This window comes from Phoca vitulina, unplaced genomic scaffold (genome assembly GCF_004348235.1).
Source record: "Phoca vitulina isolate PV1807 unplaced genomic scaffold, GSC_HSeal_1.0 scaffold5, whole genome shotgun sequence".
In the NCBI taxonomy this organism is placed as follows: domain Eukaryota; kingdom Metazoa; phylum Chordata; class Mammalia; order Carnivora; family Phocidae; genus Phoca; species Phoca vitulina.
In genome coordinates, this window is record NW_022589708.1 from 61,129,643 (window position 1) to 61,145,139 (window position 15,497).

The 15,497-nt window shown below is 43.5% G+C and overlaps 1 protein-coding gene across 1 annotated transcript in view; it reads right to left on the bottom strand.

The window, feature by feature from the left end:
- The window catches only part of NEK5 (NIMA related kinase 5), a 55,177-nt gene extending 42,194 nt beyond the window's left edge, over positions 1–12,983 (bottom strand). The window contains exons 1-4 of the mRNA XM_032403093.1: positions 12,920–12,983; positions 12,187–12,371; positions 11,274–11,411; positions 3,446–3,542 (exon numbers count right to left, since the gene is read on the bottom strand). Coding sequence (XP_032258984.1) covers positions 3,446–3,542; positions 11,274–11,390 — 214 coding nt within the window. The 5' untranslated portion in view covers positions 11,391–11,411; positions 12,187–12,371; positions 12,920–12,983. The remainder of the gene's footprint in view (positions 1–3,445; positions 3,543–11,273; positions 11,412–12,186; positions 12,372–12,919) is intronic.
- Between the last annotated feature and the right edge of the window lie 2,514 nt (positions 12,984–15,497).

Sequence of the window (15,497 nt, forward strand, 5' to 3'; positions counted from 1 at the left end):
TGGATGCTGGGACATGCGACTCCTGGGCCAGTGGCAAAGGACTTTATTCCTCTTGGCAAAAGCAGGTGTCAGAGCTTCACATTAGCACTCGTTCCACGGAGGACATGCGCACCTGCCGTGGGCGACGTGACAGGAGAGGAACACTGAGCCTGAGGAAGCTGCTGCTTTCTAGTGAGCAGTACATAGGCCAGCTCTGCCTTGGGGGAGATGTCTCATCCTTCGGCGTCGCTCACTACGAACACAGTCAGGAGATACAGCCTGGGTAGACAGCGGTCAGGGCAAAGCTCTCCTGGCACGTTCGGCAGAAATGTGCAGAGATGCTCAGGGCCCATAGCAGATTGCCTTTCCCAAGAGCCTCCTGGCCGGTCCTTTAACCCACCAAGCCTGCTCTTGCCCTCATGCCATTGCAGTGGCTGCTCCCCTGGCCGAGAAAGCTCTTCTGCAGAGTTGAGCGTGGCTCTTCAAGTCTTTGCTCAAACGACCGCTCTGTCTTAAATTGTTTCCGCACTCCTGCCTCACCCTATTTTATGTTGCCACAGCATTAATCACCTCCTAACATACTATACAATGTGCTTATTAGTTATGTTTACATCTATTGTCTGTCTCTCCCCACCCTTTCCCCTTAGCCTGCAGACTCCGTAGTCTGTAGCAGGCAGACTTCTAAGATGGCCCCCGCGCACACACCCCGTGGGCTCCCGCCCCTGGAGTTCAGGTGGAACCTGTAAATAGGAGGGGCTATCACTCCCATGACGATGTCATGCATACAGCAGAGGGGATTTTGCTGTTATCACTGAAGTCAGTTGATTAATAGAAAAGGAGATTTTAACGGGGGGGGGGGGGGGGTTGACCTAATCATAGGAGCCATCCAGATCTAGGTCTAGAGGTCAGAGACAGAGGAAGTGAGAGATTGTAAGTGGGAGAAGACTTACTGAAGGAGCCACATGGCAGGGAAGGGCAGTTGGCCCATAACCACCCCCAGTGAACAGCCAGCAAGAAAGCAGACACCTCAGTCCTGTGATCGTAGTGGATGAACTCTGCCAACAACGTGAGTAAGCACGGCAGAGCACTCTGGGCCTCCGAGGAGAGAGCAGACCCAGCTGTGGGACCCTGAGCAGAGAATCCCCTACGCCACACCCAGACTTGTGATCTAGAGGGGTCAGGAGAAGATAAATGGGTGTTGGTTCAAGCCACTGAATTTGTGGTCGTTTGTTATGCCGCAACAAACAACAGTGCAGGGAGGGATTCTGGCCTACTGTGTTCACTGATGAAACCCAGAACACACCTAGCATGTAAGAGGTACTTGATAAATATTTACTGAATTAATCTAGCTTTAGGAAAATCTCACTACACTCCCTTGTTGTTCCTACATTGCTTCAAATTTATAAAAAGTTCATGCTTTCTATAGGCAAACATTTACTGAACTAGAGCCACTGTTCTTCTGTTCAGAGACAAGCTGTTGAGGGTAAACAAAGGCTTTATCTTGATAAGCTCCAGGTTTCAAGTCCCAAAAACCTGCTGGGCAAAGCCAGAGGCGTGCCCATAGCTCTGGCCTTCCTAAACACAGGGGCACTCTACTCCAAAAACAAAAAATAAAGCTGTTCTAAGAAAGTTTAAGCTTACAATATAAACACACTTGGTGGAGGTCATTTCTACCATCCAAATGACCTCTAATCTTATAACAGCACCAGTGTCAATGGTCCTCAAATGTCTATTTTGCATAAAGACATATTCTACTCTGTGGAAGTGGTCCAGTCCATGTACTCACTCAGCCAATGTGTATTAAGCACCTACTCTGTGCTGGATGCTGAGGATCAAGTGGTGACAAAAGAATTCATTAGGTTTGCTATCTTAACGGGACTATCTTAAACCAATTCAGACTTGCATATGTAAACAGACGCACGCACACAAGGGCGGAGGGGCTATGCACTGCCAGTAAAGGGCACCATGACTGGAACTATGATCTGGAGAAGGCCTGAGCATGAGCAGGTGTTAGCCAGACAGAGGGAGTCACAGTAAGAACCCAAAGAATGAGGAAAAGCAAGATCGTCTTCTGGCTTTGTTAGGAATCAAAGAATAGGAACGGAGGGCACTTTATTCAGTGGCTGCCCCTTAGAAGTTGTTCAAAACAACTCAACTCCCTGCTCACATGTACTGCTCCAGTCCCAGGAAGACCACACAAGAGCCCTGAGAACTCCTTTAAAATACCCAGCAGTTGAAGAGGGCCATACAGAGAACCGCTCTGAATGCAGTCGTTTTAGTTTGTAAGAAACCGAGTGCCCTACACAGTGTAAAAGCTCAAGAAATAGTGGCTATGTATATTTATTTCCTGATTTGTACACTCCTGAGGGCGCTGGAAGACATCTAGGTAACATTCCTGCTCCATTAACTGCTTTCCACCTGTGAATCCAAGCACCCTGCCCAGGGCTGGGGGCTGGGATGGGGATGCTCCACGGTGAGCTGCGGGCAGACACAGCCCTGTCACAGCCTGATACGCACCTGACGTACAGTAGACGTGTTTATTGTCTGTCTCTCCCCCTAGAATGTAAGCTCCACGAGGACAGGAACTTTTGCCTGTTTTGCTCACTGTTCTATTCCTGGCGCCTAGAACAAGGCCTGGCATATAGTGAGCGCTCAGTAACAGTTTGTTAAGTGAATGAATGGTCTCTCACCAATGCTCCTTTCATGTTTTGTTTTGTATTTTTACCTTGGAGCCAGGTGGTAGATGAAGGCAGAAGAGATGTTGTATTCGGGCATCCACAGGAAGGGCACCGCTTCCTTACAGTTTCTCCCCTGTAGTGTGGCTGTTTGCTGCCCTTCTCTAACAGGACTGCACGCCCCCCCGTTGCCCCAGCACAGGCAAGAACTCTCAAAGGCAGAGTATACCCTCCCCGTCACCACGCTATCAGGGCTGACTGCGTGGCTGCTTAGCCGACAGGAACAGGAGCTCAGAAGGAAAGTGAGAAACAGGCCACATCCTAGCAGGGCTCCGAGAGTGATGGTGTGGCAGGCTCTGTGTCTTGTCCCTTGCTCTCGCTCAGGAGAAGAGCATGCTCCTTATCTGGGCTGCTCCATCACCTGGACCCCAGACTTAAGACCCCACCCACTCACAGCCAACGTGTAATGTGAGAAACAGATGTGGATTCCTGGAGGCCACAATTTAGGAGTTCTTACCGTAGCAAGATTAATATACCAGCCATTAACTACTGATGCAGCAAGAATTAAGGAGAGGAGGGAAAACTTAATCAAACTTAAGAAAGTTGTCTACAAAAACTTTACTAGAGAAGAAATAAAGACAGTGTCTCAAATTACGATTTAAGTAAATGGGAAAATGAGTCCATTTACAAAAAATGAATTTGTGCACAGTTCTCAGGAATGTATCTTTTATAGATGTCTATGTGCCTACACTTTAGTATTAAAGCACTTGAAGAATATTAGAAAGTCAAACCTTGAAACGAACTGAAGAATGTTACAATGTTGGGGTGCTTCATCTTGGCCAGAAGAATTACCTCTTTCTTTGAAGCTTCTTTTTCTTGGATGGGCATCTAAATTACATTAAGAGACAGAGTAGTCTGTAAAGATAACTTGTTTTCAAGAACATGTTTTTGCTCACTATCATCTAAAATTCTCCAGGATTTCACTGGCTTCTAATGACACTTCTGAAACTGATCTTTCAATGGCAGGAGATGACATTCATAGAGCTAGCAGCATGACCTATATCGAATCAATGGTTTGTCGGTGACAATAGTAAACAAGAAAATAAATATTTCTGGTGCAGGTCTGCTGCAGTAAAGGTTCAGTTGCATTGGTGGTGCTGTGTTAATTACTTAGGCATCTGGAGGAAACTTATTTTAATATTTATCTCTCATCAGCAAAGAAATTCGTTATAAAAATGCAATGTTCCTGCAGCAATCACTGCTGAGAATTAACAAATGAAATTTTTTTTAAAAAGTCATACATCACATCAATCAGAATGGTAAATTCTGTAGTGAGATTACTACATTTTTCATTTTCAAATAAAAATGGTCTCTTGTGACTTCATTTTAGATTTGATGCATTTTCTTATTATTCGATAGATCATCTATTGACGGTATTTTTCAATCGTTTTGGTGCCATGGCAATGGCTACACTTCACTCCCACCTCTTCTTCCTCGTTCTTGACACTTCACTGTTGCTTGACTGGTCATCTGCACCCTGACCCCTGGCCTGGCTGCCCCACCTTTCCAGCCCCTGCAGGTCACCTGTTCCTCTCCACTGCTCCCTCGTAATGTTCTTCAACACTGGCCCACACACAATGTGTGAGTTCCCAAATTTCTCATCCTCACTGAGAGTTAAGCATTTTTTAAACATTAACGTTCTCAAGCCCAGCTTTACTGCCTCCTACCTACGAATCCTTCCATAAATCATTTAAATCTCAGCTTCTGTCTCTTCCACCCCAATTTAAATTTAAAAACAGCTGCTACATGTGAGTTTCAAAACACAAGTAACTGAATTACTCCTACCAGATTGACAGACTTGGCTACTCAACTTCTTTAATTTTAACTACTGTTTTTCAAAAGAATGTCATACACCAAACCAAAAGGCAAATGTAGGTAGGTGACTGTATTTTTATAGTTAGGTAAAAATACTGGCAATAAATGTGACAAATATTTCTGTATTTATAATATATAAGGAGTTCTGGCAAATTAACAAGAAAAAAAAAGGCAAATCTGCCAATAGAAATATGGTAAAATACACGAATGGGCAACTCCCAAAAAAGAAAAGAAACAAAAATGACTGATAAACAGAAAAAAATATCCAACCTCACTCAATAATCTATAGAACAAAGACTAAAACAAAATTTGATACAATGTTTCATCTATGACATAGGCAAAGACAAGAAGAATGTTAATACCTAGGGTTACCCAAAGAGCAGCAAACCGGCACTCATATACTTCTGCTGTAGGTATATAAATTTTGGGGGGAAGGCAATTTTACGACATGTACTAAGAAACTTTAAAAATTCTCCTGTTTTTGGCTTGTTATTTCTTCTAGAAATTTATCCAAAGAAAATAATCAGAAATGTGCCCGAGCATTATCATATAAAAACCTTCATTACCATGTTTTATTATTAGTTTTTTAGTTACTGTCATAATACACACTTGTGATCTTAAAAAATATTTGAAGCCAGACAGAAGTGAACAAGACGATAGTGAAACTTCCCCTTGTCCTCCCCACCCATTCCATGAATTCCTCTTCCTTAGGAGTAATTGCTGTTAATTGCTAAATGTTTTTATTTAATGCACACATAGGTAAACATGTGTACATAGTTTGTTTAATGAAAATGACTTAGGGGCGCCTAGATATCTCTCTCAGTCAGTTAAGCGTCGGACTCTTGGTTTCGGCTCTGGTCATGATCTTGTGGTTGTGGGATTGAGCCCTGCGTCAGACTGCACTCAGGTAGAGTCTGCTTCAGATTTTCTCTCCCTCTCCCTCCTGATCTCTCTCTCTCAAATAAATAAATGAAATCTTTTAAAAAATGACTTACGGGGCACCTGGGTGGCTCAGTCGTTAAGCGTCTGCCTTGGGCTCAGGTCATGATCCCAGGGTCCTGGGATCAAGCCCCGCATCAGGCTCCCTGCTCGTCGGGAAGCCTGCTTCTCCCTTTCCCACTCCCCCTGCTTGTGTTCCCTCTCTAGCTGCGTCCCTCTCTGTCAAATAAATAAATAAAATCTTTAAAAAAATAAAAAATAAAAAAATCACTTATATTCTACATATTACATGATATTTAATCATACCTAAAAAATCAAACATAAATGTCTGAAAATACAAAAAAAATTAAATCATGGTGTTTTTAACCTGATGTCATGTTATGCAGTCATCAAAAATCAAGGGAGGCAATGTGGCATAGCAGAAGGAGCAGAGGAAGAGTGAGAAGGATCTGTTGGCTACTGGGCATCGTTGAGCAAATCACTTAACATCTTCGAACCTCAACTCTTTTACCTATGAAGCCATGAGATCTATCTTGGGACGGTTGCAAGGATTAAATAAATTGATTATGTAAAGCACGTAGGATGGCAGCAGGTATAAAAGGCACCCGGTAAATGGTAAGCATTATCCTTATTATTGGGAACATTTAATATTATTATATGAGAACATTTTTTTAAGTTTATTTACTTATTTTTTTTTTTTTTAGTAATCTCTACACCCAATGTGGGGCTTGAACTGATGACCCCAAGATCAAGAGTCACATGCGCTTCCAACTGAGCCAGCCAGGCGCCCCAAAGAACATTTTATTATATGAAAACATTGAATGACTTGAGAAAATATTCACGACATATTGCTAAGTACAAAAAGCTACTATAGAAGAGTATATCTACCGTGGCACCAATCATTCCAGTATTTATGCATTAAAAATAGCCTGGAGAAAAATTCACCATAATCTTAAAAGAGAGAGGTTATAAGTGATTTTTATTTTCCTCTAAATGGTCTTATTTTCCTCTTCAGTTCTTTTCAAAAATTCCTATAATGAACACTTTTACTTTATAATAAGAAAATACAAAACATATTTTTGGAGGCAAGAATCAAAAGAATAGGGGTGGCTGGCTAGCTGGCTGCGTCACTAGAGCACTCAACTCTTAATCTCAGGGTTGGGAGTTCAAGCCCCACATTTGGGGGTAGAGCTTACTTAAAAAAAAAAGAAAAGAAAAGAATCAAAGGAATATGCTTGATAATAGCAGGATGATGAGAGAGAAAATAGTAGCTTTTTGGTACCTGTAAGAAAATAAGCCATTCAAGTTCTGGTGTTCAGAGTTTACGGCATGGAGAAGCATTGGAGATGTGAGGAAATGTAGATTTCTCTAGATAAGAAGTAATGAAAAACTACTTTAGGGTAGAAAGGAAGAAAGAAGCAATACATATTAATACTGGGACACAGGCGTTGCTAGGCAAATTTAATAACATAAAGAGATACGGGAAAGCAAGAACAAGGCCTAACATGACATTCTCCTTAGTGATGGCCTGGAGACCAGGGTGGTTCATGAGAAGGATGAAAAAAATCAGTGCTGTATTAGAAAAATATGGTTGTCTTTTTACTATCTATACTAAGAATGGGAGAGATGCTATGAAATGAATTAATATATATTCTTATAGAAGATTCACCTCCCAAATAGTTTCTTCTTTCCTTAGAATTAATATGGTGTTATAATTCCTAAGTATGTACCAGCTTAACAACAGAGGTATAAGGCCTGAAAGTATCTAGCCTTTGAATTATTGATCCAATAAAAATGTATTGAATACCTACTGGTGCAAAGCATTATCAGGTGCTGTGTGGACTACCAAGATGAATGAAGTATGCATTCTGCGTGCATAGAACACACAGTTTAATAAGGGGGAGAAGGCACACACCCACACAAAAACCCAGCCAAAGCACATCAAGGTAGAAGGCATTCAGTACCATAGCAGCAGGACAGATAAAAAGCTATCGAGTTTACAGAGAGAGAGAGTACTTCAAGTGGGAAGGTCCTGGAAGGTCTCCGGGAGCTCAGCCAGAAGCAAGGGGGATCTTGATGCTTAGAGACGGGCAGGCAAAGACCTTCTTGAAAGAAAGAGCCCCTCGGGCAAGCTCAGAGGCTGCTGGGCTGCAAAGGACACGTACGTGGAGGGGAAGCTGGAAATGGAATTTGGGAAAACAAACCAGAGAGAGTGTGAAAACTAATCTGAAGAGTGAAACAATATAAAAGTACAGGGCAAAAATGACTCACAATCCCACATTCCACCTACATAAGAACAATCTAGTACATCTTCCTTGTATGTATATGAATATATACGCATGGGTATCTATATACCCCTAGAGAGAGAATATATATTTTTACAAAGAGTGCCTCGTTCTACACATACTGTTTTCTCAATTAGCAGAAGCCGTGACATTTCTCAGGTCAATACTTCACCTGCAACATGATTTCTAAGAGCCGCTTCATTCTTTATAAATTAAGTAACCAATCCCCTACTGTTGGACATTTAAGTTGCTTTCTCACTGTACATCTCTGGGTATTTCCTTGGAATAAACTTCCAAAAGTAAACCCTGGGATGTGTACTTTTTTCCTTGTCTTTTTCAAAATGAAGATAGCTTTTTCTGTCTATACAAATAATACAATTCAGGGGCGCCTGGGTGGCTCAGTCAGTTAAGCATCTGCCTTCAGTTCAGGTCATGATCTCAGGGTCTTGTGATAGAGCCCCACGTCGGGCTCCCTGCTCAGTGGGGAGTCTGCTTCTCTCTCTCCCTCTGTGATCTCTCTCACTTTCACTCTCTCTCAAATAAATAAATAAAAATGTAAAAAAAATAATATAATTAATAATTTAAAAACAATATATGCTCCATATTAAAAATTCTGAGAAATGCAGAGAGGAGTGGTGGAAGTGAAATCCTATCACTCAGCAATAATCACTGTTAGTGTGCATGTATGTGTACTATTAATATTACACACACATACATATACACACATAACTTTTTGTGGCCTGATTTTTTTTTTTGATCTTTACAACATACTGTGGACCTGTAATACAAACAGGGCATGGATCCTTCCAAGGTTTTGATACATACTGATGAATTCCCTTCAGAGTGATACCGATTTACCTTCCCATCAGCAGAGGAAGAGAGTGCCCACTTCCTCCAGTTTTATATTCTTTCTAATCCTTCCCAAATGTATAAGCAAAAGTGACGTTTATTGATTTATATATCTTAGTTTACTAATGAGTTTGAAGTTTTTGTATGATGACTTCTTCAGTTACGGGTTTTTTTCTTTTATACATTTATAAAAGGCTAGCACCTCTTTTGTCAATACTTGCAAATGTTTTTGGCATTCTGTCAACTTCCTTTTTATTTATTCATGGTGTCTTTTGTCATTCAGAAGTTTTAGGATTTTATGTAGTCAAAGATGGCAATGCATCTGGTCATCTTTTCTTGACGACTTCTGTCCCAGTGAAGGTCTGGGGACACGAATGGAGCATTATCAAAATTTTGCTACACAAAAGCCAGAGCCTCGGCAAAGCTCCTGAAGCAGCCCAGGGCATTGACAAAAGGAATAAAACAAACTCAGAGGAGAGAAGGAGTCAACAGTATGTAGCAAGTAATTAGACGTGGAGGGAGAAAAAAACTCACCGATGACCCCATGGTTTTGAGCCTGGATATCACAGGGACACTAATGTCACGAACACAGTGTGGCACGGAGCAGATAAAATGCAGAACCGGGGGCTGGAAGGGACCAGGGCTGGAGAGAGAGTTGTAAGAGTGGTCTGTTCACTGGTGAAGACGGAAGTGAGGCGACTGCCTGGAGAAAGAGAAGAGAGTCGGCAAAGAACAGATGGTGGGGGACATAAACAGGGTGAGAGGAGACAGGCCTGAGAAAGAGGAGCCAGATATTTTGGGAATCACAACCCCACATTCCACCTACATAAGAACAGTCTAGTACATCTTCGTTGTATGTATGTGAATATATACGCATGGGTATCTATATACCCCTAGAGAGAGAATACATATTTTTACAAAGAGTGCCTCGTTCTACGCATACTGTTTTCTCAATTAGCAGAAGCTGTGACATTTCTCAGGTCAATACTTCACCTGCAACATGATTTCTAAGAGCTGCTTCATTTTTTATAAATTAAGTAACCAATCCCCTACTGTTGGACATTTAAGTTGCTTTCTGACTATACATCTCTAGGTATTTCCTTGGAATAAAGGAGAGCGAGCAGAATAATATCATGGAAGGAAGGAGAGTGAGCAGAATAATGTTGTGGAAGGAAGCTCTGACAGGCCACTAGAATAAGAGGACACTTGCAGAAGTATGCCATGGAGCCATGAAGAGGGGCCTATACTGGTAAATAAAGCATTCTCCCTGAAGCTAACCATCTACACCTGAGCTTTAATGTAAGTTTGAGCACTCCTTTTGTTTTCCTTTGCAACTTTAAAAAATTGTGGTAAAATATATAGAACATAAAATATATACCATTTTAACCGTCTTTAAATGTACAATTCGGGGGCATTAAGTACACTCACACCGTGCAACTTGTCAAGTCCATTTTTGCACACATTTTGGGGTGTTTTTGTTTTTTTTTTAACTAAAGAGATTTTTTTTCAAGATTTTTAAGTAATCTCTACACTCAATGTGGGGCTCGAACTTATAACCCTGAGATGAACAGTCACATGCTCTACCAACTGAGTGACTGAGCCAGCCAGGTGACCCATTTGCACACGTTTTGTATGGCACGTTTTCTGCTACTCTCATTTATAAATCCTCCAGAGGACAACCAACAAGACTTGCCTTAAAATTAATTCTAGCATGCGATGGAGATTGTTGTCCCAATACAGTATCACTAGAGGGGGTGACACAAACACTTGACCGAGAAGAATTCAGAAATGATTCCTTTTCAATGAAATATACTTAATCACTCTCCAAAATCGTTGGACTAGCAAAAGGACTTTGTTTTCCTCCATTCATTTGATGCATTCAGTAAATGTTTGGAGCCCCTATCGTGTGCCAGGCACTGTCCTTCATGCTGAAGAAGACAGACAATAAGCACATGAAGAAGAAAGTGAGCAGAGTAATTCCAGATCATTATAAATGCTATTCAGAAAAGAAGCCAGGGCAGTGTAATAAGGAGTGATTGAGGGTGGGACAGGGATGATTTGGGGAAGGCCTCTTTGTGGAGGGGACCTGATGAAGGAGATGCAGTCAGAAGAAGAGCACCAGCCCATGGCAAAATAGAAAATTGAGCGATGGAGGAGGGGAAACCTCACAGGCCTTGCAGGCCACCCTGAAGACTGCCACAGGAACCAGTGATATAATCTTATTATTTTTTTCTTCTTTCTTTTTGTCCTTTCCTTTCCTTTTCTTTTTTCTAGTAAAATATTGGTTGCTCTTTGGACAACAGACTTAGGAGTGTGAGCAAACCAAGGTCAACTGAGGCTTTTTTTTTTTTAAGATTTTATTTATTTGAGAGAGAGAGTGAGCAAGATAGGGACAGAGCACAGGCCAGGGGGAGGGGCAGAGGGAGAGGGAGAAGCAGGCTTCCCGCTGAGCAGGGAGCCTGATGCAGGGCTCGATCCCAGGACCCTGGGATCATGACATGAGCCGAAGGCAGACGCTTAACCAATTGAGCCACCCAGGCACCCCTAGTCAACTGAGGCTCATATCATAAAAACAAACAAGCCAAAAAATGAGTTTCTTTTTCATACTGAATTAAAAGCCAGCTGAATATATTACTGAAAATGAACAGGAATGTGAACTTCTTCACTTTACCTTCGCAAAATCGATCTCTTTTATAACACAGTGCTTGCTATCTGATTTCCCTTTAGCCAAGAATGCTTTCCCGAAGGCACCTTCCCCAATGGCCTTGATCAGATCGTAATTATCCATGGTGTCAATGCGTGGTGGTTCCTGAAATCAGAGCACTGAAATTTTATCACACACTTTTAATAAACGTGAACAAAGTCACACAATTGATCACTACAATGTAAAGGAACTCCTTTTGCTAAAACCTTCCTACCAACCTCACCAAGACAGAGTCAAATAACTTTCCTTGGGGCCACAGGCGACAACTTAAGTGAAACGTTGCTTCTTGGTGGAATCTGAGCTCAGACTCAGCTTTGATACACTGTAGTGTTGTGATCCTGAGGAAGTCACTTAATCCCTCAAAACCTCACTTTCCTAATTTCTAAAATGGAAATAACAATCCCTGGTTTTGCAAGATTGTTCTGAGAATCTAAGATACAACACCCCGGGCTTGGCTCCTCGGTAACGCTGGAAATGTCCGTAATGCTGGTGCAGTTTTACAGTTCAGCCCTTCTCAACGGGGACGTGCTGCCCCCTAGGGGACATTTTGGGAATTTGTGGAGGTTTTTCTTCCCTGCAGAGATGGAGAAGCACTGTGGCATAGAAGTGGTGGGGGTCTGGGATACTAATGTCCTGCGATGCGAGGGGCCGTCCCGAAAATGAAGGACGATCCCGCGGCCCTACAACCTTAGCAAGTCCTCACACGCATTCATGTGCGTGGAAAAGTCCATTTATAACGATCTGCAGCTAGAACCAAACTCCATTTTACACGTAAATACAGAATATTTTTTGCACAGTTTTACTGAACATCGAATTTTCGAGGAATGCAACTGCGTGTAAATCAAGGCTTGATTGTACTTTGTTGTGTTTGGAACATTACCAAGAATCGTGCACCGGTTTGGAAAATCACGCCCCCGCTGGCTGAGCTGCTCTGGGTCGGTAGCCGAGACGTAACAGTGGGCGGCCGTCAAGGTCAGGTGCCTCCCTGCCCAGGCGCGGGCACTAGGCAACTTCACTACTTCTTCAACTATGGTCGTACCAAGCATTTGCAGACTGAAATGCAAACTATTATAAACCGTTTCCTTGCATTTCCTCTTTATACCACAATTAGGGCATCATGCCCACTTTTTAAAAACTTGCGCGAGCAGGCAGGTCAGGTTTTCGATAATTTGCGTCAGGGTAGGAAAGGGGACAACTGGGTGGCATGGAGCTGGGAACCAGCTCCGCTGCCAGAGGAGGCCGGGGACACCCGAGGACGGGGTTTTGAGGGAGGAGGCTGCGGAACTGGAACTCGAGGACTCCAGCCCGGGAACTGAGGGACGGCGACCCTCCCGCCCCGGCGGCACCAGGGGGTGGAAGCCCCCAGCTCTCGGGACAAGCGTTCTCCCGTAGGGGCGCTCCGGGAGGCGGCCGCCGGCTGGGCTGCAAGCTTGCGCGCGGGCCGGAGCTCGGCGTGCCGCGCGTCGCCACGGAGACCGACGCCGCGCAGGACTTCGGGCAGTTCCCTGCAGCCTCTGTCTATCGGCCGGGGCTTCCGTCCCTTTCCCCGCGGCTCCCGGAGCCCCGGGGGGCAGCTCGGGGTAAGGATCCCGGGCGGCCCGCCCGCAGCATACCTGTTGAGCCGGCTCCGCGGTGCGGGAAGCGTCCCGGGGGGAATCTGGGTTCCCGGGGCCGCGGGGCTTCCGGGGGGCGGGGGGGGGGCCGGGGGGGGGGGGGGGGGGGGGGGAGCGGGCGGGGCGCTAGGTGCGAGAGGACAGGTCTGCACAATCCACCTCGAAGAGCGGTCCGAGGCCAGGGAGTTTGGAGCCCCGGCCGCGTCACCTGCTGCGGTCTTAGGTCGGAACTCCTGTGCCCATCACTCCACAAGCACACCGTTCTTCGTTCTCGCACATGGCGTACCAGGGGCTTTGCATACATTTCTTTGCAACAACCCAGCAAGGTAGTGGTCACCCAGTTTTCCAAACGAGCTAAACTGAGACGGGGAGAGTTTTTCGTGCAAGGTCTCAAATACTATCAGGAGATGGACAGACGCTGTTTGGTCTACACTTAGCGGCCTTACAAAACTGGCCGCCCTCCCGCCCCTCCCATTCACCATTCGCGACTGCACATCAAGCTGCTGTCTAAAACGTTTCATTACATGTCTAAGTAGTTGAAAAGGATGTAATTTTCAGCAATTATACTGACACAAGTAAAACATATCCAAAGTAATCTAAAAACCACGGCAATTTGAAACCAACCATCATTCTCTTTTTAAGTAAGCTCTTCTTTTAAGAATCACAAAGTTTACATCATACCTTTCTCTCCTTGAACTCCTTCCTATCCCTATAGGTAATGTTTTTCTGCCTCAAAGTTTTATTGATCACCCTATCATATAAATGGAAATTAATTTATATTTCCTGATCATAGGCTTTCATTCTTGATTGAATTATTAACATTACTAGTAGGAACAGAATTGGTAAAAAATAAAATTAATCACATTGATAATCATTAAACATAAAAAGTAAAACTGTATTGGAAATTCATCACTTAAAGATGTCAATGGGCTTTTTTCCCCCTCCCATTAGTATCCACTAATGCTCACTTTTTGCTGGAATAGACAAGGTTCAACAATGATTCTCTTGCTTTTTTTCTTTTTTTTTTCTTTCTCTTTCTTTCTCTCTTTCAAGCTTTAAGTACTGGGAAACCTCATTCAGTTAAATAGGAATTGGAAGTTTTGTTAAAAGTGTCCCTCAATTCTTGCCTCGTTGTAAGTCAAGAATAATAATCTATCACTAAAACTGGCTCCTAATCATCCATTATATATCCTGAAGTGTTATTAAGAGCAAAACCTGAAAGCCAACTGACTTGTGAAAGGATCTGTCATCCAATCAAGACTCATTCAGTCTCTCAGTAACTATATACATAATTCCAAGTTCCCTGTGTTTGGGGGAATGCCCCAGCATTCCCTGGGGCAATGCTAAAATTTGAGATGACTAAGAGGTACAGAATACAGTATTTATGGAAGGTGGGTATCTGGAACTATCCTTAAAGCTATCCCCGCCTACCTTAACTCTTGAAAAGTCTTCAAGAGAGTGGTAAAAAAAAAGGGGGGGGTGGAGCTAACCTAAGTAACTCTGGGAAATGGTGTTTCAACTGGAATTCTAAGGCTAGAGGCACTAGGAACTGTCCATGAACTCTGTACTCCAGTTGAGAAATTTGTTTCTCACAGGAATATGGGTTGATAATTTGGAAACTGCTTTACATCTATTCTGGTGTTGAGCAATTAAGTGAATAGTGGATGGTTGAAGCCAGGTTTTTCACTGTCAGAAAGAGAAGCTACAGAAAAGCAAAGAGGGGAAGGCCAGAATGAACCCTGTGGTACTAGATCAGAGTCCAAGACATCAGTATGAACTCATCCTCGGCTTAATACACATACAGATGGAGAGACCCAGAATAATACACATACAGATGGAGAGACTGTGTACGTATGTGCACAGGATAGCAAACATATATGGATCTCCTCGCTCTGTCTGCTACGAGGGCCTAAAAGCAGTGACGGCCCAGTAGCAACAAGCACACCCAGCCCCCAGATCCTGGTTTCTAAGCCAATGAAAGGAACCAAGGCTCCTTGGAGAAATGGCTGACTCTGGAGCTGTGACAGAGAAGGCTGAAGACGCTCCTGGACAATCTTCTTGTAGTACCAGAAAGGAAGGAAGGTCTCAAAACAGAAAAGAATGAGGGCATGTCAAAGGAACACAGAGGCAGCCTGGAAAACTCCCAGTGGCCAAATCTAGACCAATTGAAGGAATAAAACAAATGACTTCGCATTGGATTATAGCCCCCTTCAGGAGGTAGAGCTGAGGATGAGCTGGACCCAGTGACTCGCGTAGAGGCATTAGGAACAGTACATAAACTCTGCACTCTAGTTGGGAAATCTGTTTCCCAGGGCCCAAGAATGGAAAATTGGTAACTTTACAGTGGAGAACCTGGCAGACACTGCCTTAACCACGTGACCAAGGTTAACCACAGCAGTAATAAATCATGCTGAAATCGCGTACTCCCTGATGAGAGGTGATGGGAAGGGCACCTCACCTCCATGGTATTCTTCCCCAAACCCTTGAGCTCAGTCTGATCACGAGGAAAATACCAGACAAAAAACTGAGGGACATGCTACAAAATGCCTAACTGGTATTCCTCAAAAATGTCAACGTC